The following is a 27,897-nucleotide window of genomic DNA, read 5'->3' as shown; positions in this document are numbered from 1 at the left end:
TTACCCACTCCTCACTAAATTATAGCTTGTATTGGACTGGAGACTATACTATATTAAATCACTTTCTCAAGATATTTTATTTTTGATCTTCCTTTTCAGGGTCAGTAAAGTTTTAATCTATCCTTTTTCTGATTCCTGAGAAATACAATATTATAGTTGCCTTCATGAATGTCTTCACATTTTAACCTATCTGGGTTCTTTCTTTCTTTCTTGTTCTAAATGTACTTGATAGAGACTTCATTCAGATTTGATAATTTCGTCACATAAGTACATTGGATTATAATTAAGGATCTAAATAAAGATATAGGAAAATAGCTCCACCTTTTCCTGTGAAGTGATCTGAATTGCAAAGGATATACGTGTATGTACAAATTTGTGAATTACACTAACTGCTATTTAAAAAACAAGTATTATATGATCCATCCCAGGAGCATGTGGTGGTATCGACTAAGCTGTAATCTTTACAGAATTTGTTTGTGATTTCAGAATTTAGTGTAGAGGAAATTGATACTTATTTTTATATCTGAAAAGGGATGAGACATTTGAATCATATTCCCTTGTTTGTTTGTATTCTTCTTCTTCAAACAAACAAACCTAGTAAATAATATGACTGGGATCCTACTAAAATTGTCTCCTGAGGGACATAGTAATAATGAAGTAGCCGTATGTTACGTCTCTAATTTCAACGAGTTTGATGACATCATGAACTTTGGGTGACATAAGTCAAATCAACCTTTGATTTTAGGAATTTTGTAGAATAAGTTTCTTTCAAAAACAAAACTGCATGGCCTCTGTGTGGAGACTGTAACAAGGGTGCCCGTTGTGATAGGGATAGGTAGGCAATGGACTGGAATTATTCCACCATCTAATGAATCTCACATAAGAACATGAGGGTGGGGAATTTATTCAGTCATAACCTTTCTCCTGCCCCTGGAAATACCCACAGTGTAGGGGCTACCCCAGTAGGTGGGGAGCCCGTGGAGCTATTCACTAATAGCTTCATCTGTGAAGCTGACAACAAATGTGGGAGGACATAGTGCACATCTATGCTGACGTGTGACTCCTAAAGCAAACTGTGTGTTTGTGAGAATCAGTGAGTCAACAGCCAGGATAGAAATGTTCTGACAGTTTGGAGTAAAAACAAAAATTAAAGACTATTGAAAACTTCACAATGCACTGCTTGTTAAAGACTCCATCATCTCCAGAAAATTAGGGGTAATAATACAAGTTTTCTGCTAGGTTCTTTTCTTTTCAAATGCAGTGCTGTAATATAACACAAATGGACACAAAATGCTTGTTAATATAAGTTGTCATTGAATTGTTATTATTTGATAGGAAAAAAACCTTCATGCTGTTTTTATTCCCTATATAATCAAGTGGTGAACAGGCTGCTGGCTACTGTTTACCTTGATTGCAAATATCTTCTGTGGTACAGTGTTGCTACAGGCAAATGAGTGCAGCATAGTTGTCTGTACTAAAGCACAGGTGCTTCCTTCAACAATGTGGAACAAAGGAAAACTAGGTGGTCTAACATTGCTCTCTAGTGGAACAGATAGTGTCTGCAATGGTCTAAAATGGTATCATGATGGAAACTGCCACTAAAGATTAAAGGGCCAGGACAACACCTCTTACAAGGACTAAATCTCTGTGAAGATCTCCTAACAGAGATCCCGCTCTCCTCCAGTGTCCCCTGCAGGGGTCAGGAGCAGATTGCCACCACATGGAAAAGGCTGCAGGGCTTGACCCCAAACCTGATGGAATCCCTGGTTCTTCCTCAATGACTCTAGCTCCAACAGACCCCCCTGCCAGCATGGGAGCCAGGCTGCCAGGAGCACCCCTTTCCAATAGTTGTCCCTGAGATCCTTGAAAGGGTAAAAGATAATATGGCCCTCGGATCTATGTTCATTTTTGTCTAATTTCTGCAATCAGATGGGGAATGATCTGCATCCCTGCCCCATCCATGACTCTCTTCCCTGCTCACCCAGTCTCATTCCCTCTCGTAGCACTCACCCTGAATTGTGCAGAGTCCTCCATAGGGCCTGAAGTGGGGAGGTCTGTATCATAGAGGTGAATTGAAGTGGGCATTTTTGTAATATTTTTATGAATCCTATGTGTGCCTTAGTTTCTCTTACATGTAATAGTGTTACCCAGCGGGTGAAAAGAACTGTTTGCTCTTGGGGCAGGTTAAGAGACATAGGTATGAAAAATAATATTTTTTAAACCACAGTCAGATTCTTAGCTGGCATAAATCAGCCTAATTATGGTGCCATGCTGGTTTAACCAGCTGAGAATCAATTTGTTCCAGTGTCTGTCTCTATTGGAACGATAAAACTCTAAGGTCATTGAAATATTTCTGTATCAGAGGGGTAGCTGTGTTAGTCTGGATCTGTAAAAGTGGCAAAGAGTTCTGTGGCACCTTATAGACTAACAGACGTATTGGAGCATGAGCTTTCATGGGTGAATACCCACTTCGTCGTATGCATGCACGAAAGCTCATGCTCCAATACGTTTGTTAGTCTATAAAGTGCCACAGAACTCTTCGCCGCTGAAATATTTCTGTTAATCTAAAACCTTATTTTTATAATAGCTGCATCTTGTCCAAATTTGACCTAACTGGCCCTTTAAGCTCTAGAGTTTTCTCATAAATTACTTTCTAACATTGGTCCAAATTATTAAAGTCCTTATTCAGGCAAAATTACTACCTTTTCTGTGGAACCTATGCCTGATTCAGGATTTGGCCTTTGTTCCTTTCAACAGTTAAATGCATTTTCCATATGCTTTTGTGGAGAGGCTGGTTGTCTGTTAACCCCATAAATAACAGTTATTGGATGTAATAATAGGTTTTGAGTTCTGAGGTATTATTTTATACATCAAAAAAGAAATTGTGAAGAAAAAAAATTTAATTATGAGGGCACAAGGATGAACAAACCATTGCTTTTTGCAGCCTTTCCTACAGATGCTTATTTATTATGGAGAAATACTGATCTTCCTGCGTGTGTGTCTTTAATTATTGTACTATACATGGTCTTTGTTCTTCGTTTTGGTATTTAAGTCTGTTAACTCACCTTGAGTTTTCAGTTTTGTGGATGCTGAAAAAGCCTATATATCTGCAGATTTTCTTTCAGGTAAGAAGCTTGCAATGAATTTGATAGTGTATCTTTACGACTCTTTTTCTACAATTCAACTTGTTATGCGATCAGTATTTCCTCTTCATCCATGTGAAGAGCTCCCATTAATATCAATGGGGGGAAACGTATGTCTGCACAAGGAAAGGACTTATCCTGCTCTTAATCCTCTTAGCTGCAGTGGGAATTTTCACTGCATATGGACTGATTAGTGCATATGCCTTATGTTTAAAAGGCTTTAATCAAAGCCATAAGCACTAGAAATAAAATTTTTGAATGTGTGAGCTTAGATGTTGCTGACATTCACCCAGGAGAGCTTCTCTGTCTTCAGGGGCAAGTGGATTTTTCAAGCCTTGGGATTGTTAACCCCTGAGGGTGTGTCTGGGCTAGGCCGAAAGGGGTCTTTTAAAAACATGTTAGAAAACATGTTTAACACCATAGTGTAGGCAGTGCAACTGCTAGGGTTCATCTCTGCCAACTAACTCATGTTAAAATACAACTTGTCCTGAGTCTGCACCAGGGTTTTAAAATGTACTAGCATGTTAACTAAAATGTTTTAGATATAACCTAAGTGCTGTTTTGTCTTTTTGTTGTATGTGTACAAGACTCCCTCCTCATCATTACTGCAAGTCACAAACCACTTTGGTACCATAATAGTTATCCTGATAATAACAAAATAGTAGTCTGAGCCCTCCTTTCTGGAAGAATAATACCTACAGGCTCATTTGAGAGTGCTGTTAAATGCTTAACTAAAATTTCCTTTGCTCCTGTACTGCTGATTAAACCAAAACCTTAATCTCATCATAGTTTCTTCAGTGTGTTCAATTTAAATCCTTAATTTTGTTTTCTGATTCCAGATAAATATACTGTAGAAAGATACAGTACTTTGAAGTTCATTAAGTCTGTGTTTTTGCAAGTTTAAAACCTCTCTGTTACTTGGTGAAATCTGCCAGATAGTTTTCTCTTGCATTTAGCACTGGGAAGAGAAGAAGATTTGGGGAGGCAAATTGGATTAATTGTTGGAGGCAGCCAGGTCTAGCAGTTAGAGCATGGGACTGAGGCTCCAGAGACCTGGGTTCTAATCATGGTTCTGACAGTGGCTTGCTGTGTGACTGGGACATGATGCTTTGCCTCTCTGTGCTTTACTTGTCTCAGTTTCCCCATCTGTAAAATGGGGCTAATAAAAGTTGCCACACCAACCTCACAGGAGGGGTTGTGAAGCTTAATTTGTTAATGTCTGTGAAGTACTTTGAGATCTTTGAGTGGAAATGCTTTATAAACGCTAAGTATTTTTATTTTGAGACTTGCTTACCTGTTGCGGTCTATGGGCCCCATTCCGAATCTACCCACAAAGGCTCCCAGGAAGCTGAAGAGATTCCAACTCCAAAATTGGAAAGAAGCTCCAAGACACTTTATGTTACCTGGATACATTCTCTGCTTCTGGATCGGGGGGAGCAGTGGTCTCAAGCCACTCTTTCCTGCCTCTGTGGGTATTAGCCACGTTAGATCAGTGCTGTGTGAAGACCACTGCATATAGCAGTGGTCCCCAACCTTTTTCATCTGGCGGGGGCCAGACGACGAGCCACGGAGGACCGTGGCGGCGGATGAGCATCTGCCGAAATTCCGCCGACAAGCGGCAACGTTAATAGGCATCACCGCTGAAATGCCGCTGACAAGTAGCGTCATCCAGAGGTGTAGCCGCTGAAATACCACTGAAAATCGGTGGCATTTGGGCGGTGACACCTCTGGATGATGCAGTTTGTCGGCGGCATTTCAGCAGTTGCTCGTCCGCCGGCCAGTACGCGGGCGCACTTAGAAGCCCCGGCGGGCTCCAGGGCACCCGCGGGCACTGCGTTGGGGACCCCTGACATATACCATTACACTACACTAGCACTTTCCCTCCCCTCTCCCTCTCTGAGCTGTCCCCTTCACATTTCACGTGTGTGTGTGTGTGTGCATGTGTGAAAGAGAAGTCCCCCCTCTTTTTGTCTTCTTATAATACATAAGAAACATGTACATTTTAGCCTTTATGCCCCTAAATGAAGTCCTGCATAACTGGGCCCTATGGCAGGACTCAGGAGTGCACTCAGGAGTGCAAGTTACTTCACTGAAATACACTCAGACTGTCATTTTAATTACTGTATGTTCCTATTAATGTGCGTGTTTAGGGTTATCTATTCAGACCTCTGTCTTTCATAAGAGCATGGCTATAGTTTGGTCACTTTTATTTTACAGTGTGCTTTCTGACTATTGCCGGAATGATTTCTACACTCCTGACACAGGCTCTGCTGTGCAGTGTCTGGTGTCCTGTGGCATCTACAACTATCTTCAGTCTAGCTCCCAACCAGTTATTCACAATGGATGCCCTCAATGGTGCTGCTGAAACTGAAGATCCTAAACAAGCGTCTACTGTTCCCCCTGGTCCAAACCTGGGGACAAATGAAACTGATCCAGTCGCAGATGTTGGAACTCAAGTAAGTTCCCAGCATGCTGTAACACCCCCAGCAACCTCTCTCTTTAACAATGAGGCAGGTGGAGTGGAAAATAACATTAACCTTCAAGAGTTGAAGCCCACTTCTACTGGCCCTAAACAACCAGTCAGTTCAGAAGTATTTACCAGCACAAACACTGAGAACACTTTTTCAGTAACAATTGATCCTAGAGGAGAGGAGGAAAACAGTACCATCTTAATCCCATTACTTGGTGCTAATGAAAGCATTGTATTTGATGATCACTTTGCTTCTTTCTCCATTAATACACCAAAGGAAAACAGTAGTGCAGCAGGAAAACAGTGCTTCTGTGACAGTCCTGTGCCTGAAGGACAAAAGGGAGAACGGGGTGAAAAAGGGGATCCAGGTAATTTTATCACTTAATGCTTTTGGTCAGCTACATTTTTCAAATGAGCTAAATTATTTCCTAGGTAAAAGCAGATGCATCAGTATAATGCTCAGCAACTACAAATCTGGATTCTGTGCTTGCTTATGCACTGACTGTGCATGAAACTACAGAATGTAAACAAAACAAAACCCGCCTTGTCCTGTTGTGCCTAGCCACTGTATCACATGTCACACACAGTGTTGTGTGCTAATTTGCTATTCTTGCTGTACCTGCAATAGACACCTTCGGACAAGCTGAGGACCATCCTGATTGCACTGGCTTTTTTGTGTCACAACTCATGGTGTCACTGATCACATGTATGTGCACATGTGGTAGTTTATAGCACATCTAGCATTGTTAATGGTAGCTAAGAAAAGTACAAACCTTTCTAGAAGTATATGAGATTCAGCATGATGAGTCATAATGGTTCATTTGGAATCACTGCTATCTGATGTATAAATAAACACAATTTACTGAGACTTTAAATATGTATTTAGGGATTCTTCAAGACTAGAGCTATCGATTCAATAGACTGAAATGGCTATCATGAAGCGTTTATAGTCTTTCATGTAAACAAGCATTTAGGGAGTTACTAAATTGTAGCTTTTGGACCTTTCTAGCTATTACACTTTAACACGTGTAATAAATCCACATTTAGGAGCAACTAAGGTGCCATTAAGCAAATTTAGAAAATTTTAGGCATAATATAGGATAATATCTGGGCATATTCTTTTGTATCAGTGCAGTTTTTGTACTGGTTCTATTCTCGCCTTGATAAACAAATGACAATAGAATAAAAAATGAGAGGATTTATCCTTATTGCAGCCAACAAGAAACCTTTTGGAATTGTATTTAAAGATTACTCCACATGAACAGTAATTTCTTTTCTAAATCAATTTTTTTTTCTAAAAAAACTTGTTTAATGTAACTTTTTTGTCACCACAATATACCAAATTTTTCGAATGTTGTATTACAAAGAAAAATCAAGGATGAGCCTATGTTTGCAAGACCAGGCTCTAAAAATTTACAAACATTTACTCATATGTGTCATCCCATGAGTAGGTAATGTTTAGAGCTACTAATGTGTGTAAGCCTCTAGAGCAGGCAACCTATGGCATGCGTGCCAAAGGTGGCACGCGAGCTGATTTTCAGTGGCACTCATACTGCCTGTCCGGGGGGCTCTGCATTTTAATTTAATTTTAAATATATACATAAATATATTTAAATATATAGGATGGTAATATCTGAAATACAACTGTTTTCTTTGTAGGTATCCCAGGGAAAAAAGGAGTACAAGGGCCCTTGGGAGAAACTGGACAACAAGGACTAAAGGGAGAAAAGGGTAATCAAGGATCCAAAGGTGATCTAGGTAAACCAGGGCCTCCTGGTCAGAAAGGAGAACAAGGTCGGTCTTCTTTCTGTCCAAACAGCAATAAAGGTGATGCTGGAAGCACTGGTTCTAGAGGTCCTCAAGGACTTAAGGGAGACAAAGGGGAGTGTGGAAAATCGGGTCCAAAAGGTGATGTTGGACCGAGTGGGAGTCCTGGAGAAAAGGGGCATGGAGGAGAAAGAGGGCAAACAGGTAAGAGGGGGCCAAAGGGATATGCAGGGCCACCAGGAGTCCAGGGGGCTCCAGGTCTTAAAGGAGATCCTGGGGTTCATGGAAAAATGGGTCATCCTGGAAAACATGGGCCATCTGGACTTCCAGGACGAAAAGGAGAAAAAGGACAGAAGGGAGATTGCAAAGAAAGTGACATCACAGCTTTCTCCGTTGGTCTTCAAAAAAGAAATAGCTTCCCACCACCAGGGTCTCCAGTGAGATTTGATAAAATTTTCCTTAATGAAAATGAAGCATATAATGTGGAGTCAGGTGTGTTTGTAGCCAGCACTGGAGGTATCTACTCTTTCAGTTACCACGTGAGTGTTTCCAGCAAATCACTGATGGGTGCACTTTTCCACAATGGTAAAAGAATTCTACAAATGTCCAGTGTAAGACCTGTCAAACAAGCTGCATATAATGTGTGTCAGGTTTCTGGATCTATATTTATTCATCTTAATGAAGATGATAAAGTTTGGCTCCAGATTTTGAACGCATCTCAAAATGGCCTGATAGCTGATGAAACCACTGATTCTGTATTTTCAGGTTTTCTGGTATTCCCTGACTAGAAAATTTCAAAATAATATAAAATACTGTAGATATGGTTCCTGCAGTACTTAAACATAGGATCAGGGGACATCCAGCACTCTGCAGGATAAGGCACATATGCTGTGATTATAAGTTGCTGATTATTGACAGTGTCAACTCAGATCACAAAGACAAATTGCTCTTGTTTGTAATATGTTACATATTTGTACACTTCACTCTATTTCATTTAACTTCAAATTCTGATTATGGAATCTATGAATGGGTGTAATTTCATTTTCTTCTACCTCAGCAAGGGCATTATTATCACTGTTGTGAATTCTTTATGTAGCATCAAAATGTGTCCTGTACATTTTGCAGAAATTTAAAGGCACTGGTCCCTGCCCCAAGATGTTTACAATCACAGAATCTAGGATCAGATTCTTAAAAGATACTATACTATAATATGGGCAGTAGTGGGAGAAAGAGTGCACAGAGAGCTGGTCCAAATGAGTATTTTTTCTAATCAAAGATTTTAGCAGAAAATTTTCATTTCCGTCAAAATGTTTTAGTTTTTCAATGTAAAAGAGAAAACATTTTTGTGACAGTACCTCTAGAAAAGAGTGTGTGAAAGGAAAAAGTGTGTGTGTGGGGAAGGCAGAAAAAAATAGAAAATGTTTCAGTCTGTGAAAACTGAAATTGGGTTTTCTATCAAAAATGAATACATTTTTGTGGGAAATTTTGAAAAAAATGAAAATATTTCAAAATTTTCTGCAGAAAACAATTAACCACCCAGCTCTCCATTCAACATCTTTTTTTTGTTTTCTTTGTTATTTCAATTCATTGCCTATTTTCCTTTGAATTTTTTATCTTTCTAGATTTACTTGTTTCTTGATGTTTGTCCATTTAGCAACCTTATTGTTTAATTCGTTTTAACAAAAATCCTGGCCTATTTTCTGTGATGTTCAGTTATTCAGCTTTTTTCCCCTATTTTTTGTGCTAGTTTTTTTTGTCTGTCTTTGTGCCTGTAAATGCAATTTTCCAATTTCAGTTTTTACATTTAGGGAACAAGTAGAAGTGAAACCACTTCTAGATGAACCTTCTGTGTCTCCTTTAGTGATCTGGCTGCTGGCATTAATACCAAATATATTCAAACTTTTCAAATCTGTTTCAAAATGCCATCCATAGGCCTGATCTTGCAAACAGCTCCTCCTCAGCATAGTGGTTAGTACTGTGAATTGCCCCGATAGTTATGTTCCCTGCCTCCGGCAGCAATTCAGTTTTCACAGACTGAAACATTTTCTATTTTTTCTGCCTCCCCCCCTCACACTTTTTCCTTTCACACACTCTTTTCCAGAGGTAATATCACAAAAATGTTTTCCTGCTCTTTCCTCTCAGCCCTAAAGGCATCAGTTACCCCCATGAGTCTCCTAACAGGAGTTAGGTGTGAAGTGGTAGTGGAAGAAAGAGCATCCAGAAAACCTTGTTCAAGTTCAACCATCCCCAAACACCCCTGAAAAGAAATCTACCAGTGGAGGGAGAGGGAGAATTGGGAATTGCTAGGGATGTCCCTCTTTCTCTCTTCCTGTCTGAAAGTCAAGTGGGGTGGACAGCTTGCGTATTAGGGCTCGCAAAGAGCTGATTTTGCCTTTAGGTTTGTGTTTCCTTGCTTTTACTGGTCTGTCACAATCTTTTAACCTGATCCTGATTTCCTGATGCACCAAAAGCTCTTAGGGGCTGGAAGTAATGCAGAGTGGCTCTTAATGTTACTTAGGCATAACCTTGTGTACATTATTTGATCTTTATTTAGCTGTGCAAATAAACAGTAGTTTGAATTCTTTTGTTCTGCCTTGGATTCTTACTGAGCCACACAACTAGCTAAAAAAAGAAACATTTCTTTTCATACTAGATAAAATAAGAAAAAGTTATTTGTTTCTTGTTTTGCAGTAGTTTTAGTTTCCTTCACAAAGGGCTCTTTATTGGGATATTTGTGATTAAACAGAAGCATAGGTTGAGATTTTTTCAAAGATGAATAGGTAATTTAGCCACAAATCTACCACTCATTTAAATAGGAATTGTGTGCCTAAATCTCCTAGTCAGCTTTACAAGTCTCAGCTTATCCCTATGGAAATGCATGATGCTAGCAATGTCTGTAGGTATATACTTTAAGGCATTTCATGGCCTGCATGCATCATTTATACCAGTTAAATGTGAATTCTAAATTATATTAATAAAGAAAGTGATGTAAGTGAAGATAAACATTAATTTACATGCTCAGCCTCTGGGCTCTCCAAACTGTGCCTAAAATTCAATAATTACTGCTTAGCGTGAAAACAAAGACTCATTCTGAGTTTTGCATCATATCAGTTGCTGTTGGTAATGTGTATTCGACTTACTGAGAAAATCTCCCATTCACCGACGCACCTGAAATTGTCACAGAACCAAGTAATAGTCTTTCAGCTCCCACACAGACAGCATTCAAGTCATTTAAGCAAATACCAACAAGAGATTGAAGCTGTCTTTGTAGTAAAGATAATGCTCTAACCTTAACATGCATAAATATGACATTAAACTGGAAGCCAGGAAAGAGTAGCTTTGGTGAATACACAGGTAGCATTGTAAGTGGCAATAATCTTGATTTAAAAAGTTGCACCGTTGAATAAGTTATTTTCCTTCTGAAGGGTTCTGATTTGAAATCAACATAAGGATTTTATTACAACCAATTTGATAGCCATTTCCTGATGTGTAGCTCCCGACTGAACAGATGTGACAAGTTCTCCAGTGTAGGCCTGATGCTGCTATCTTCTACTGATATAAGCAGTCCCATTGACCCACATCCACAAAGGAATTTAGGTGCCTAAACCCCGGATTTAGGCACTGCTGAGATCTTCAAAACCCATGCTCATCTGCCGCATAATCCTGTAGGTGCCTGAACTCATTTGGTATCTACGTTTTTGTGGTAAAAGTTCCCCAAGCACCTATGTTTCTGCCTCTGGGCATGCACACAATGCCTCACTCTAAGCATCTGGATGCCTATCTGCCTAAGCCCCAGCATGATCATCAAACCATGCCTTTTGCGTCATGTTCTGACCACATCTAGAAGATCAGGGCCCCTCCAAAGTCCAGGTGTTGGTGGTTGATTTGAGCCATTGATATTAGTGGGACTACTTGCAAGAATAAGGACTGAAAGATATGGTCCATGATAATTCACAGAATAGAGATTAACTGGTTCAGTCCAGGCTGCAATAGACAAAGCAACCTCTTATGACCATTGTTCTGTGCAGCCCCTTCACAATAATACGTAAAAGGCTCTGAAAGGGCTTGCTGTCACACTATTATACATGTGATGTTACAATGTTGAGCTGTTAAACAATAGAAACAATTATAACTCCTGCCTTCCTTTAGACACTGACACTGTAAGGTTATTTAAACTAAGTAGTTTTTTTTTAAAAGGAAGCAGAAAGAAATGAGTCAGCAGCTGAACCTAGCCTTTTCCAAGACATTTAAAATACATGAGTAACTTTGGCAGCATTCAAGAAACAATTAAATGTTTTGACCCGAATACTCATTGTAATTGTAATACAGTTGATTAAACTAATGCACACAATTTCATTTCAAATTACATGTGCAAATTACCCTTTTTGTACCAACACTGTATTTTTTTTGTATCTGTTATATTTTATTTGGCTTCCAGTTGTAGAATGGGACTCTATTAACACAAGTAATTTTCTTCCTTAATCCAGGACATTTATCATTGTGCTTAATGAGAAATACTTGGCAAAACAAGAAATTACAAACTTTCCAGGTGCCATTGTATCTCATTCTGTCAGGGGCTGAGGTCTTCCTGCCTGTTGGCTTCCATGAAAGTTGAGCGTGCTCAGCAACTCTCAGGAGGCATGTGGGAGTTGGCAGGATTGGACCCATAGTATGTTGTCAATCCTCTTCCTGTTCACTGCTGTCCGTAAGCAGAGCAAGAGTCTAAAAACTTAATAGCAAAAAAAGTAGAATGTAAAGATCGTAAAATGTTGCAGACTCTGGGCCAAATTTTGCTCTGTTATACTGGTGTAAATCAGTTACCTTCAAAAACACTTAAACAGAGTTATTCTGGATTTACAACAGTGTTACTGAGAACAGAATATATCCCTTTATGAAGGCCTAATCCCCTGTGAAATGATGCAGCTTGTCTGCAGTTCACATACACCCTTTGTCTCATCAGGTTTTAAATATTTTGAATTTCAATTTAAAATATGCAGAATTGGGACTGATTAATGGATACACAAACCAATATTATTAAAAATGAACTGACCTTGTTGGGTGGAGGATCTTAGTCCTATTTTCAGCTTAGTAAGCATTAACTTTTAGTGTCACTCCTAGTGGTTATTCTGTGATATTGTCAGGATGTGTGGGCTATAGTGGATTTTACAGCAAAACTTCTTTTTGACATCAAAGATTTTCAGACATCATCAGAAAAACTGATGAATCAATATGGCCTGGTATATTTAATAACGTGCTGAGCTTTTCTTATTGCTAAAAGTCATAGAGTGTGAGTGTTGGGGAGAGAAAAGGTAATGTTTAAATTACAAATAGATAGAGGAAGATTACAGTTCCAGCAGCTTTTATCAAAGGAGAATTGATTGTTAACTTTAAGAAGGTCTGAAACAAACTCATTCTTTCTTGTCCAATGGCCAAACTGAATTTTCAATGTACTGTAACACAGTAAATGCTGAATCAGTAAATGCAATTAATTTCTGGTTTTACGGTATTTTCACCAGGATGAGGACCCCTGCAGGGTCCTAGAGCCTGGGATCCAGCCCAAGCCCAGAAGTCTACACAGCAATGAAACACCCCAGTAGCCTGAGCCCCGTGAGCTTGAGTCAGCTGGCATGGGCCAGCTGCGGGATTTTCTTTGCTGTGGAGACATACCCTCTGTTAACCTGCTATGCTCTCTGGACAAAAACCCAAAGAGCTAATGCTACAGATAAAAATTTAGACACAATATCCCACCACCCATACTGATATTGAGTAGTTCTTTATTTCAGGGCTGTACCAGGAGGCCAGATTGCAGATCACCTCATTCCACACTGTTGTGGATCTCAGCCACTTTTTTGGCACCATACCATCTAGACCTCCTGGAGACCTATCCATGTGGACTGGGGAAAGGAGGGTGCAGGTGTTAACATAAGCTACGCTTTTTGGAAGGTTGCAATATAACACTAATTTATTTCTTAGAATCCAGAACCCTAACACACAAGAAAAAAAAAACACCATCACCCATCAACACATTGAGACAAAACAGGCTGCTCCCTAACTCAACTTCCATAATAAAACTGGCCTTGCTCTAGGCTGGCTCTTTTCAGACTGATTGTACAAAACCCAGATTGCACACTTCCCTACTGAGCTCCCTAGCCTGCAAGCAGGACCAGGAAACCTCTTCTAAATGTAAAATGATAGCTTGTAATTTTAACACAATTTTTAATACACCACACAGGCTTGGAGGGTAGGCAGAACATCCTCATGCCATCCCTGCCAGTACTGCAGATCTTACCTGATTATGGTAATACATTTCAAGGCTATGGCCCCACTGAGGATCCCCAGGAGCCGCTATGCCCTGGTGTAGAGTGACTCCAATAAAACCATGCAGCTAGAAAGTTTGTGGAGTGGACAACTGGTGCAGGAGCAGGGGATGAGGGCTTCTGGATGGATCCCATGGGATCGGTCTGATGGGACAATGTGGAGTAATCTTCACTTGGGAATTCACATGAGAATTTACTTGTAAAAAAATATTCTCCCACAATTTTTAATGTGGGAAGGGTGAATTTTCCCCAGTGATTGGTAATGCTCAGGGTGAATAAGCATAACAGAATTAGACCCATGGTTTGCACAATAATTGTGAAAGAGTGTGTTGCTCTGGCTGCTTAATTTCCTTTGCTAGAAGCAATGATAAAAAGCATCAGCTGCTGGAAAGGGTAAAAATAACATAAAAATGCTATACGGGTCAGATCAATGGTCCATCTAGCCCAGTATCCTGTCTTCAGATTGTAGCTAGTACCAGATGCGTCAGAGGGACTGAACAGAACAGGGCAATTATTCAGTGTTCCATGCCCTGTATTTGTTGTATGCTGGTGAGGTTTTCCTCACTGCCACCATTTTATTTTCAGAACAGGTGCCTGAGCAGTAGCTGACTTTTTGGCTTTGGCAATGAGGGTAAGTGAGAACATTTAAATAAAATACAAAAATTAGCATGTAAAATTATATGAACGTTAGTTGTGTATTTATGGAAGACAGTGAATCACATGCAATCTAAACATCATGAGACAAGCAATAACTTTTGGGATCCTGGCTGTTAATTATATCTCTTATCAGTCTGACTTTTTCAGTTGAAAAGCATTGCTGAGAAACTAAAAATTCTTGCTGCCAGAGTTTGTTTCCAACATCAAGTCTCCTGGCCTAGTCACATTGAACCCTCCATTGCTCTAAGTCTGTCTTGTCTTTACTTAAAGGCAGAATGCTGTATAATATCACTGAGGCACCACCTTTAGCTTCCCTTTTAAAATGAACAAACATGATTGGTGAATTATGCAGTTTCCAAAGTTTAAAACAACGAGAGCACCAAAATGGACCTTGTGTTAAGGGAAAGGGAAAACCACTCTTTATAAAGGCAGTTTTGGGTTTGGAGAAGGAAAAACAAAAAGGAATTAAACATCTTTAAACCAATTCAAAACTAATTTTCTCTGCAAATATTGATGGCCCAAACCTATTCCAGGTGAATGCCAAAATGTTCAGCTAATACAATGGGAGCAGGATTGAGCCCTGGAAGTTGATGATAAAGCAGAAATGTGAGTTCTGACATGACCAAAAATACATATTTTTACAATCAAATATTGTCTACACACTTCACTTAGTTTGACTTGACATTCAATCCCGTTCCTATTGCAATAGAGAAATTGGGTCCTAAATCAATAAAATATATTGCTATTGTAATTGGTATTCTTATTTGTCAGCTTGCCAAGTGTTATTGGAGAAAATCATGAAAGAGTCTAAAGCAGGAAAATGATTGTATTAGAATCATGGACTTTGCTAAAAATAGATGAAAATTGGTTATAGAGAGAAAGTGGAAATATATGTGAATATAAGAACTGAAGAAACTAAGGAGAGTACAAGAAGGAATCCAAAGTGAATATATTGTATATTACATTTTCCATACATTGTTAGACCAAAAGTATCTAATAATTTATCCCAGTACAAAAACACAAGTTAAATTTTTCCAAACTGCTCCAAAGTAAAATGATTCTGATGGAACATAACGTATACCAAGAAACAAATGAAATTTCTTCTATCAGAATGAAAGTCAGAAGGCTCAGGGGATTAAAGGCAAAAAGCAAACCAGACCAAAAGAAACAAAAATAACGCACAAGTCCCCATCTAAAAACCCCCTCTGAGGATAGTACTGTATGAGAAATCCAAGCTAATTCAACTAAAACAAACAATTTCAGGAATTGGAATCTATCCAAAATCAAACATAAAAGTATTCAAGTGAATGCATTTATAGTAGTTGCCGTTTGCTAATGAGAGTATATAGTGGTAGCTGAGATACACAGTTTCTCTATATACTTAACAATATATTTGCAGTTGCTACATGATGACAATTGGCAAATATTAACATTTAAGTGGCTTCTGCTGTAAATGACACTTTCCAAATATTACAATAGACTGAGAGGCCCCGTTTATGACAGTTATCTATGGATCTTCTACACAATTTGGATGTTGGAAATATATTTCTGGCTTGTATATGTACAGGAAGGAGACAATGTGTGAAAACTATACTACCATTCCATCCCTAGAGGTGATCCCTCTTGCTAAGGGCAAAAGCATGCAACTTGGTTAGCATTTATAGAACACTTCTCTCTAGATCTCAGAGCACTTTACAAAATAGGGTAAGTATAATTACTGTCTATGGACACTGATGCACAAAGAAGAGAAGTGACATGCTCAAGGTCATACAACCAGTCTGTGGGAATGTCAGGAATAGAACCGAGGTTTCATGATTTCAGTAGCCCCCTGGGTTAGCCACTGGACACTAGGAAAGAGACCTGCCTGGGCCGCACCTGTTTTGTGGTGCGTACTTCATACTCTAGAGCTGTCAATCTGACACATTTCACCAGCCCAGACTTGCCAACACATTAGGAAATGTGAGATTTTTGCCTTATTCTGGCTTTCTTACACCCACACACACACTACAGTTCATTTCTTCACCTTTCCTGTAGACACTGAAAGATGGTGGGTTAAGACAAACAAGACCATTCCCTTACTTTGCAAAACCCTACACATACCTAACTAGAAAATCTCAGTGACTGTTAAATCCTGGGGGTGAAATCCTGGTCTCACTGAAGTGAATGATAAAATTCACATTGACTTCAATGCAGCCAGGTTTTCACCTGGGACTTGAGTGAGGCGTGGGGTTGCATCTGTCACACAGCTCATCATGAACAATCTCAAAGTATTTCTTCCCTTCTGCTCTTCTCATCTGACCCTGGGGTGTAGCAAATAGCATGCCATAAATTCCTATCTGTCTCTAGAGTAGCACAAAGGATTGTGCAAGCATCCTCTGAAATCACTGAAAAGCACTGCTGTGCAAGGAGAATCCTTTATGCTCGGCAGGCTGGTAGTAGGGGCCTGGAGAGCAGCCAGAAAAGGGCCAGGGAAAGAGCAGTGTCCCAGCCTGCGGGCAACATTTGCATTTCCTCAAATTTCAGTGTCATTCTAGTTACTCTGAGGAGAATTCACCAATCCCACTTCCTCTCTGTCACAGTGGCCCATCTCATTGGTTACAATAAAAGTAATTAAAGAAATAAAACAGATTACTGCCTGATTGAGAATAAGATTGGCTTTTCCAATGTGCCATCCTGGGTGGGTATTCCTGATAAAGGAAACATTCATAAGGTAGGCGATAACAAACATTGCTTCACTTTATCTTCAGTATGGCTTTTGCAATGAAATTGTGGAGTTTAAAAGGTACTGTCAGTATAATTTGCCTCAAAAAATCCTAGTGTATTTAATGACTGTGTAATTGTGGGAAGACTGATCTACTCCCCCACCCCCAGAATAAAAGCGCAAAATGTTATTCAAACAACAAAGAAACACAGCCATCTGCCCATTATTTAAAGTCTTTTGGTTGTGGATAAACTTCTGTTGTGAACTAGAATATCTGAATTCAGTTATTCAGGGACAAAAACAATAGCACAGTTGCATTACGAGTGTACAGCTGTGAGACATATGCTAACATTTCATGGACATTTAGACCCAATAAAGGATAGATGTGCTAAACTTGACATCATTACAGTGAAGAATAATTGCTCTCAGTTTGGGTCTATTGTGAAATATAAACGTCAAGTGAGTATATTAGAGTGAATAATTTTAGAGCAATTGGAAAGAAATCTAATAGAATGAAAAATGAATAATTTCACATTTATTAAAATGTATTTACATATATTGAAGTCTTTATTTTATTAACACCTTTGCCCACTATAATACAGGGTTCAGCAGTCTAATCATCAGCCTTATTTTCAAGAGTGTAAAACTCGGACTTTAAAATTCACCACTAGCTGAAACATATACAAGCTCAGAGCATTTAGGCAATTTATTTTATTTGTATTCATTTTATTATGTTATACTATCATGTAAACCCATTCATTTGAATTTGGCCACTTAAATGTACAGTATCTCTATGTTTAGAAATAGTCACAGAAGCTCTGTGCCTGTTAAACTCTCAAATGATTTTGATTTGAAAAATATTTTTTCCCCCTAAAGATAATTAGGCTACAATTTAGCAACTTGGCATAATTACGCTATTTTGGCAATGAATTAAATATATTTCATGCCATTCAGATTTTTAAATAAGAAATAAAAATAAAATGCAACTACTTCTGACATTTGATAGGAAAGCAGGAATTGCCATGGTGGATCAGCTCCATGGGCCAGCTAGCCCCGTATCCTGTCTCTGACAGTGGACAGAACCAGCTGCTTCAGAGGAAGGTGCAGGAAATTCTAATTTAGGCAATTATGGAAAAAAACCCATCTAAGTTAAAGTTTCTTCCTAATGTCCAATATTTAGAAGTTGGCTTTGCCCTGAAGCATGAAGGTTTATATACCTTCCAACATTTTATGGGGTGAAAACCTGCCCCATTGAAATCAATGGGAGTTTTGCCACTGGTTTCAGGGGGCCAGGATTTCCTGCTAGGCGTTTTTAATCTTTATTATAATAGCTCTTGCTCTTCGCGTTTAAATAACTACATTAAACGTTGTCCAATGTCTAACTTGAAAAAAAGTCATGGAATTAAAAATTAAAATAAACGCTTTATGCTTTATGTACATTGTAGCCTTTGTGTTCCCAAACTCATGCCTAAGAGACAGACTGTCAGCAAATGATGTGGTATTTCTTCACTTTTGTGGGATGAAGCTAGACCCTACAGATATTATTTTGCATGTTTTATTTATGATTCTATAATGTGCACAGAAATGAACTAACAATTCAGATACTACTGTACTGTTCTGCTTGCTAGCTCTGAGGAGTAACCTGACAGTGTAAAATGCTATTGTTTTGCTGTTCTGGTTGCAGATTTGTACCATTTGTAAGTTATGGGTTTTCCAAAGCATCCTGCCAGGTGTTTAAATTGACGTTCTGCTCTAATGAACCACACAAGCCATTACTTTGCTAATTGCCTGAGTTACAGTGCTCTGTACAAAGCCATGGATTGTTCTTAGTCATTCGGAGTATACAGTAGCAAAGATATCCTGAAAAAGGAAGTGGCTGATGACCTTTCACATCTTGCATTAATCCGTTGCTAACATCTTAGAAACAGTCGCCCTTTGTTCTGTTCTTGGCTGGTGCTGAACCTGCTGCTTTGAGGTAAATGTATTATTATCAGCCTCTTGGCTCAAAAGCCACTCACTGCATTGTGACTAGATGGGCACTAAGAGGTACTTATGCTCTGCAGTTCTAGGTTATTTCCCCTGGGATGATCAGAGCAAGTTTTGAAAGAGTGACTGTGGGCCGGGAGCTGCAGAGTGCCTTCTGCAAGGTGAAGAGTGGCCCCAAGTTGTGCTGAAGTTATGTGAGTTTTAGGGTACCTTGTCAGATCAGGTCATACTCACATGTTAGCCAGTGACTGCCCCTTGAGGTATGCATGCTAGCCATGGCTGCATGATCAGACAATATGAATTTTACTCCCTGCACCAAATAAACATTCTGAGCATTTCATTTTTTCTCTTTTTAGACAACACTCAGGTAAGTAAGGGTGGAGGAAGAATCTTTCCCTACTAAACCTCTGAGGGTGACACACAGAGCACTGTGTCTATTAATCCTTCACCAGATCAGGTGGGCAGGCAGAGTGGGGCATGGGTGGAGCTTTGGCTCTGATGTCCACCTGCCCACATGCCAGCCAGCACACCTAAACCAGCAACAGATTACTGCTCTTCTGGAACAAATGGGAACCAAGGAAGGAACGGAGTCTAATTCTCAATTCCTTCCTTGTCTACTCCTGGGGCAGTACAGCTACACACTAATCCTTAGAGCGAGACCCAAAGTCTCTTTCTTGTCCTTAATATAATATTGAAATGTAATTGGTTTAGAGTTTCTGCATGAATTGCACCACATAGGCCAGAAGCTCCTAAACTGTTGTTGTCAGATGCCTGGTGATCTGGGAGGCACTAACTGCATACATGATGCTGGCTCTTCTCCTGGTTTGCAGCTAGAGAAACAGAACAAGTGGAAGGGTGAGACAGCCTGTCAACCTAGACAATAAGGCTGGTTGAAAACGTTCTGTCTAAACTATTTTTTGATGGAAAATTGGGTTTTTGATTAAATTAATTTTTTCATGAAAAGTGTCTGCTTTCTGTGGATTTTTTTTTGTAAAAAACCGAACACCTACAAATAGAAAGAGTCTATCTGAAAACCAAAATTTAGAGATGCTGCTGCCATGCTTTATGGCAATTGTATTTCGGTTGCTTCATGTCTCCATTGTTCTGTATGGGCCAGATTCTCCAGTTGAACTACAGGTCCTATGATGCACTGTGGACAGGTACTCCCATGATGCAGTAAATCCGTTCCCCAGAGGGGGACATCAGGGTGAATCATGGGCATAGTAGTCTGACCAGGGAGCCCAGCCTGTAGAAGAGAATGGGAGCATGAGGCACCTTAACTACAATTCCCATAAAGTACCATACAGCATTTTTATATTGAAATATTTTGGTTTTCAGCTGAAGTATTCAGTTTTCAAATATTTGCTGAAAATTATAATTTTCCATGGAAAATTTAAACAAAAATGAATTTTGATTTTGTTTTCATCAGAATTTTCTGTAGACAGAACTCCTTATGATACTGAGGACAGCAAAAAATATGTAAACACTTTCCTAGTGTTAGCTTTCAGTGTAAGGAACTGCTGTAGTTGCCACTGCAATGTTATAAAATTAGTTAGCAAGAAGGGAGATAGTCTTCATATTAACCAATTGGATGTGAGGTAGTCAACACAATTGTTGAAAGGAAGGAAAGTAGGAGTCCACAAGACCATCCATCTTTTGAAATGTGGTCCACACTCTGAAAATGTTTGCACCCCTGCTATTTAGGCTCCCTTTCTTTGCTTAAGCAATTAGCTGTATGAAAGATAAGGAAACCAAGATGAAAATTTAGACCAAGATAGAGTATGTAATTGGAAAATCTTACCTTCTTTGAAATATTTACTTCAGACAGCTTGGAATACTTAGGGTGTAATTTTGTTTCCACTTATTCCTTTAAAGCAAAGCCTTTCAAAGTGGGTAATTGTGCTTGACACTGAAGTCATTACTGAATTCTCTCTAATCATTTCAGTACATCACACACTTCAGAATCTGGCTTTTCTGTATTCTTGGAACCACCCTGCATGGTCTTGATTGTCCATCCCTTGCACCAGATGTTTCTCAAGCTTTATAAGACATATTGTGGTGTTATTAGGTCCAGGAAAAGCTGCAGAGAGAATTGGGGCTCAAGCTCATTGTTTCTCTCCACTTGGGAAGGGGTTTATGGGTTAGATCTTGAAAACCCCCGTTGACAAGAATAGTCCCATTGGAATCCCAGGGAATTCAACTGGAACAGTCCCAACTCAAATGATTGTGTTTTTCAGAATCAGACTTGATGTTTGGAGGAAGTCCATGAGTCCTTTGTAAATATGTGGATATATCTTCTACAGACACAAAGCCAAAGGGCAATTTCTGCTCTCGTGTATACTCATATAACCCACATTGAAGTCACTGGGACACTAGTATAATTGAGAAGAGAATTGGACCCAAGTGCTCAGATAACACTAAAGCAGAGTTCTTGGGTTTTCGCTTCCTTCTCCATTTGTCTTTCCCATTTTGGTTATCTGAAGGAGGCTGTTTTATCCAGCAACCTGCAGAGATACAGAAGCCCCCATGAATGTAATGGCTTTAGTGGCAAACTTATTCAAACTAAAAACCGTTTGCAATTGGAGTTAAAAGAGTAAAAGGTATTTATTCATTTAGGAGAGTCAGCATTTCAGGGGTAAGGCACAATTTCAGATCTACCTGAGCTTTTGCATATATTTCCTCCTCTCCTCTTGCAGCTCCCTAGCTACTGCTTGCCAGCATCTCTCTCTTTCCTTTACAGGGAGCTGGGGCCCAGCTACCTCCAGCTGTGATGAAATATCTGCCAGGCTTCAGCTTCTTGCCCTGAAACCACTACTACCAACTCCTTCTTTCCTCCAGGCTTTTCTCCACAAAAAGGGCTAGAAAACATACTTAAAAAGCCAAAATTCTCATGCCATCTCTTGATACCAGGAACTGGGATTCTATGACAGGTGCCAAATGTTGACAGAGTTGGCAACACTGGTAGCCATGGTCACACTTAGAGGACCTGGTTCTGTACTGCATTATGCCAGCTTTATGCCACTTGATATCCAGGGGGAGGGAAGTTGCTACTGGTATGTGCTAGCCACAGACAATATTCCTCATTTTAAATATAGACTATCTCATTCTGGTCGAATCTTTTGAAGCAGCATCAGCTTTGTTACCACTCTAGATTTCAAGCAGAAAGGATTGGTTTTGCTAGTTTCAAATTACTGATATTTCACTGTGTTCTAATTGCTTCAGTGAGGTTGCTAAGCAGAACAATAATGAGATGTAAAAACCTTCAATAAACTTTCTTTTCAAATTAGAGAGGCATAGAAAGTGTCTAACAGGACATCAAAGATTCCCCTCTCTAATTTTGTGGCATTTATGCTTTCTTCATGTGTCACAAAGATAATTCTTGCATTAGGACAAAGCCTACCTCCTCCCAGTGTGTCCCACTTGAAACCTCTGAGATTTCTGGAACTATTGCCAAGAGCTGGGCAGCTAGTAGTACTGTCCTTTTGTGTCTCTTTACAACAGGAACGTACCTACTCATTATAAAATACAGGGTTGCACAGCAGGAACTCTTAACCTCTTTTACTTTCCACATGTCACTCAATGCTAATCTGAGAAGTTGGCCTAGGTAGAGGGCTCCTGTAGCTGCATAGGGCCCCCACTGAAATCACTGGGGCTCTGTACAGATACGAGGGCCTCTCCTCATAGATCAACTGACAAGATCAGGGCTGTGAGCTGTTTTTAATAAAGAAGAAACCTGCTTAATTGATAAAAATTGTACTTTTGCTTTTTTACTCTTTGCTGTTCATGTTAAGCTGTTTCTCTTGGATTTAAAAAGAAAAGGCTAACGGTGAGAAGTGCAGGAAACGCAATAACGGATGCAAAACAAGTGAACCTTACAGGGAAATTGCTAATACCAGAAACCTGCTGCAATGCTTTATAATTGCATTAATCTTTTCTTACAGCTACAAAAATGTGGCGTTTACCTTGGCACCATGCCACCTTCATTATACTTATTGCTGCCGCTGTACGCACAGAGGCGAAAGCTACCCTGGCTGAAAAGTTTACTAAGATAAAGTCTCCAGAGATGGAGGTCACTGATGGCTTTGACACATCCATTGTGCCACCCACTGAAGAAAGTCCGTTCACAGAAATATCGGAAACAAGCGAAATGCCAGTGGAGTTATCCTCGCTGAACCCGGCCTTCAGAACGGCCACCACTCTGTTTCCTTTTGAAAATTTTACTCTTGACACAGCTGATTTCTTTTTTAATTGCTGTGATTGCTGTACCCCTGTGTCAGGTCAGAAAGGGGAACCAGGAGAGCATGGACTGCCAGGTAGGGGAAAGCAATTATTATCATTATTCATTTCTCAAGAGGCAGTGTCAGCTGTAGCATATGAACTAAGTAGAAAGTGGCAATGATTCTCCAGTTTTATTAATTCTTGAATAAATTCTCTTGCAGGCTGGAACATCATGCTATGGTGATTTACACCAGCTGAGGACTGGCCATAATGGATTCGTATTACATATAATATCAGATAAAAATCTAATTATTCTTAAATGCTACATTAAAACAATGGTAACTTAGGGCCCAACTCTGTAAGTCCTTCACATGTGGAACTCCAGTTAAAATCAGGGTTCTGCATATAGAGGACTTACAAGGTCTCAGGTTTACACTCAAAACTAAAGAGAATCAGAGTTACTGTTGCACACAAACACCTGGACAATACTCCATATTCCTCTGCCTCTCTCTCTCTTTGTATTTTAGAAATCCCAGAAAACTGTGCAATATTACACTTCATATATGATGTTACAGAGAGAAGGGTATGATTATTATGTTCTATTATTTTCTTTAACTGAGTGTTAATAGAGCAGCTGGGCACCAGGCAACCCACAGAAGAAAACAATGTTCTTGCACTGAGGGTAGCTTACAATCGATAACAGACAGCCTATACAAAAAGTCCACTAAGACTAAGGACTGTTGTACTTACATCATCTTTATTGCTTTATAATGGAGTTGTACCTGGGATTTGAAAAGAGAAAGAGTGGCCATTCGGAGAAGGACAGATCACCCCAAAAAGCTTTAACCTTCCCCCCAATTTTAATTTTCCTTATTTCCCTGGTTTGCCAGACTCTTAGAGCATAGATTTAAAAAGAGATAAAACCTGATAGTCTACCGAATCCCTCCGCTAGCCGATGCAATATTTTCTTCGATGGTGTCTGCAGTCTGATTTTACATCTGCCAAGCAGTGAGACTTTTACTACCTCTCTTAGGAGACTACAGGAAAATATGATTTAGTAGCTAGGAAAATGTTCCTGATATTCAGTCTGAATTTCCCTTTGCTCACGTTGATCCCTTTAGTCCTTGTCATATCCTCTTGGAACCCCACAGACATTTCCTCTCCCTGCACTTTTGTTTTCTAATAGTTGCAGATGGTTTTATATATTCCCTTTAGCACGGTTTTGTGACCCTTCAAGCTACCTGAAAGTAGTTTTGTGTTTTTCTACAGGGTTATATAATAATTAATAATAAAATCCCTCACCCATTATTGGAAACAGGGAAGTTAAATGCAAAAGACAATAAAGGCTCCGCATTTTAAATATGATTAATTTGCTCAACAGAGTCTCTATAAGTACCCTATAAATATTTTATAAGAGCTATCTATTTTGTAACCTAATAGATTGTATATTATGTAACCTCACTTTTTATTATTAAAATACACACCCAGATAGGGTCTGATTCTGACACCTTTACATTGAGCAGGACCTTAATCTGCAAGTATTCACGTTTATTTTAATAGCACTACTTTTGGAGAGAGATACTTTTCATCTGAGTAAGGGTGGTAGAATCATGCCTAGAGCTTTTTAAATATACTGTATTCAAGGGACTCTAGTCTCCCATTGTTAATAAGGGACAAGATTGTATTAGCTATAGAGGGAGTTCTACGCATACATCTCCTGAGGACTGATGGAAGAAGAGCTCATGTCAAGTTGTTTGTATTGTGACAATGAACAGGGCCAGACGTGCACGAGCTAGCCCAAGTTTTTAAAGCTTATTGTAAAATTAAACCACCGAGTATCTTGCTTGCTTGTCTTTCTGATGTTTCTCACAATGTGTGGATCTGATCTGCCCGATTACCAGACTTGAATTTGCAGATTAAAAAGAAAAGAAAAGGTGGAGTTAATTAGTTATAGGATGTCTTCAGGTGCATTTAAATACTGGACACACAAATTTGGATGTAATCTATGCGTTTGGGCTTCGATAGCTGTATAGCAGTTGAAAGCTATTTTTCAACTTTTTCAAGCTAAGAGACCTCCAAACTCAAAAATCAAGGTCTTAAAGATGGCATGGGGATTTATGCACTAGGTGAAAGACAAAGGTCCATGAACCAGTCAATAGATATAGCATGAAATATAAATTGGGATTTTCATAGCTGACGAGAGCGTTTAGCCACACAGTTCCCATTAATTTCAGCTGTATGACTAAAGCCCCTAATTGGCTTTGAACAATTACAGTGTTTTTCATCTGTGAAAGAAATATGACTCAGTCCTGAGCCCTGCTCTGCTTCTTTTGTATCACTCCCATGATGCTGTTTTCACAAAGCACCCATCAGTATGTGGCACCCCCCCCATCATTTGTGGCTTATTACCTAACTAACATTCATAGGTCACTTTATAAAGTTCATCCTTTTCAGTTACTCTGAAGATAGAGTTCCATTGCCTAACGAATTTTCAAATGCTCATTTTCCAGGTCCTAAAGGAGAGCTGGGAGATGCTGGCCCTCAGGGCCTACCAGGAATTCCTGGACTTCAAGGTCCAAAGGGCTTCAAAGGAGACAAAGGTGAGGAACAGTAGCGGCTCATTTCAAAAGCACGTGATTTTTTTTTTGCTCATATGTTTTTCAGTCCAATAAAGCAAAATTGTAGGAGAAATTATTTTCTAAAGCAAATGAAATGTCTTGGCACAGATTGATACCTTGTAATTCCTATGGCCTGTAATACCGTAAACCAATAGCTTGTAACAGCACAAAATAAAAATGGATATTCACAAAAGCCTGATCCAAAGCTCATTGAAGTTCTACCTCAGTGGGCTTTGAATCAGGCCCAGGTGTAGTAAAGATCTTCATGAAAGCAACAGGCGGGCATAGAAGCAGCTTTTAAAAGTTAAATCTCTCAAACCAAATTGACTGCACCCAGCAAGAGAGTAGAATTGAGTTCATTAGCTGTAACTTCATGCAAAGACTCTCATTCACTTTAATATTCTTTGGACCAGGCCCTCAGTGGTCAATCTGCTAGCATGTATCACTCTAAGTATGGCCTAGAAATTTCTTGCTCATGGAGAAAACATATATTTTTTTAAAATGTTTAAAAAGTTGGTCCACTAAACTAACTGTTATTTAGAGTGATGCTTCTCTGTTTGCACCTGTGTGATTTTCAGTATCCCTAAACACTTAGCACCTACACTTGAATAATCGCTTGTCCCGGTTGCTGTAGATGAAACAAACTTAGAGAGTTGTGTGCAATACAAAAGTGAGAAAAAAGTCAAGCATGGTCCCATTCGGAATATTTGCAATAACCATAGATACCCAGTCAGGTCGTGCATCCTCTTCTAAGCCATCCTCTGATCAAGAGGTTGTCTGTGTGGTTATTGGGTCTTTTAATCATTTGCCCTGGGAACCTGTGTTCAAATCTCAAGTGAAAATGAGTTTGATGGTCATCACAGAGTTCTCACTTTGCATGTCACTAAACTACCACACAGTGGATATAATTCAGCTCAGTTGCCTGTTTCTGTCCAAAGGGTTTAGTGTACCAGAATAGCGCATGAGGACTGAATTGTATTGGCAGAGCTATAAGTGGTTGCTTGCACAGCATTTGCATGCATCATACTTTGCTAAAGCCAATAAGTACTGAATACACTTGAACATTTTAACAGGGGGGAAAAATGACATCAGAGTGTGATTCAATTGATGTCCTCTGCTATGATGTCCCCTCTTGCCTAATGCTTTCTAGGGCTGTCAAACTAGAATGACAATACTGAGTCTAGTGACTATCAGCTTCTCTATCAGGCCATTAAATGACAGTAAATGCCCTCCCTATCCAACATTACTGATTTTATACGGTTACTTACTTCTTAGGCATTAAGATGAACCAGATAACTACGTAAGTACAACACAATGGGTAGTTTGATGGGTGCTGGTGTTTTGGAGTTTTCAGTTAGGGGGTCCCAAAGAACCTTCTTAGGACTGTCATTTTTTTAAGTTAATTTTTACTACAGGAGAGAGAGTGACACATACACAAATGGTGTAAGCCCCATGCTGCATAAAGAATGTTTTGCTACAAATAATATACCTAGCAGCATATTAATGGTAATAATGTCTTAGGAGATAAAGGAGAACATGGTGACCAAGGAACAAATGGAATTCCAGGGTATCCAGGTAAACCTGGAGAACAAGGTACGTAAGGCTACACCAGAGTACTCAAGAACATTGATCTATCTTCCTCTTTAATCTGGTTTTTTAATATTTAATCTGTTTTTTTCCCAATCTGGATTTCACTACTTAGTTTTTATTCAGTCCACATTCAGGTAAAACTCACTACAGTCAGTGAGAGCTGTGCGTGAGTAAGAACTGAATGTGGACTTCAGTATTTAGATCACAGTCTACATACTGAATTATGTTGTTTATCTGTCTACCTTCCTGTCTACCTATGGTGCAGTTTCAATCATTTAATTTTAAGTGTGTAGATACTATAAACTTTAGCTTGTCCTAGTGTATGATAGAAACAGGGCCCAACTGACAGATGCAAACCACCCAGGCAATATCTTTGAGCAACCAACCAAACTAATAATTTTTTGAGGGGGCGGAGGGGGGGAAGGGAGAG

The 27,897-nt window shown here is 39.4% G+C and overlaps 1 protein-coding gene across 1 annotated transcript in view; it reads left to right on the top strand.

The window, feature by feature from the left end:
* The window catches only part of OTOL1 (otolin 1), a 118,666-nt gene that overhangs the window by 88,573 nt on the left and 2,196 nt on the right, over positions 1 to 27,897 (top strand). Inside the window, exons 3-8 of the mRNA XM_039486948.1 lie at positions 5,361 to 5,599; positions 5,891 to 5,981; positions 7,273 to 7,407; positions 22,983 to 23,354; positions 25,770 to 25,859; positions 27,399 to 27,470. Of these exons, the coding sequence (XP_039342882.1) occupies positions 5,361 to 5,599; positions 5,891 to 5,981; positions 7,273 to 7,407; positions 22,983 to 23,354; positions 25,770 to 25,859; positions 27,399 to 27,470 (999 nt within the window). The remainder of the gene's footprint in view (positions 1 to 5,360; positions 5,600 to 5,890; positions 5,982 to 7,272; positions 7,408 to 22,982; positions 23,355 to 25,769; positions 25,860 to 27,398; positions 27,471 to 27,897) is intronic.

This window comes from Mauremys reevesii, linkage group 9 (genome assembly GCF_016161935.1).
Source record: "Mauremys reevesii isolate NIE-2019 linkage group 9, ASM1616193v1, whole genome shotgun sequence".
Lineage (NCBI taxonomy): Eukaryota > Metazoa > Chordata > Testudines > Geoemydidae > Mauremys > Mauremys reevesii.
Note: the sequence above shows the minus strand (reverse complement) of the source record. Positions and strands in the feature narration are given on the sequence as shown.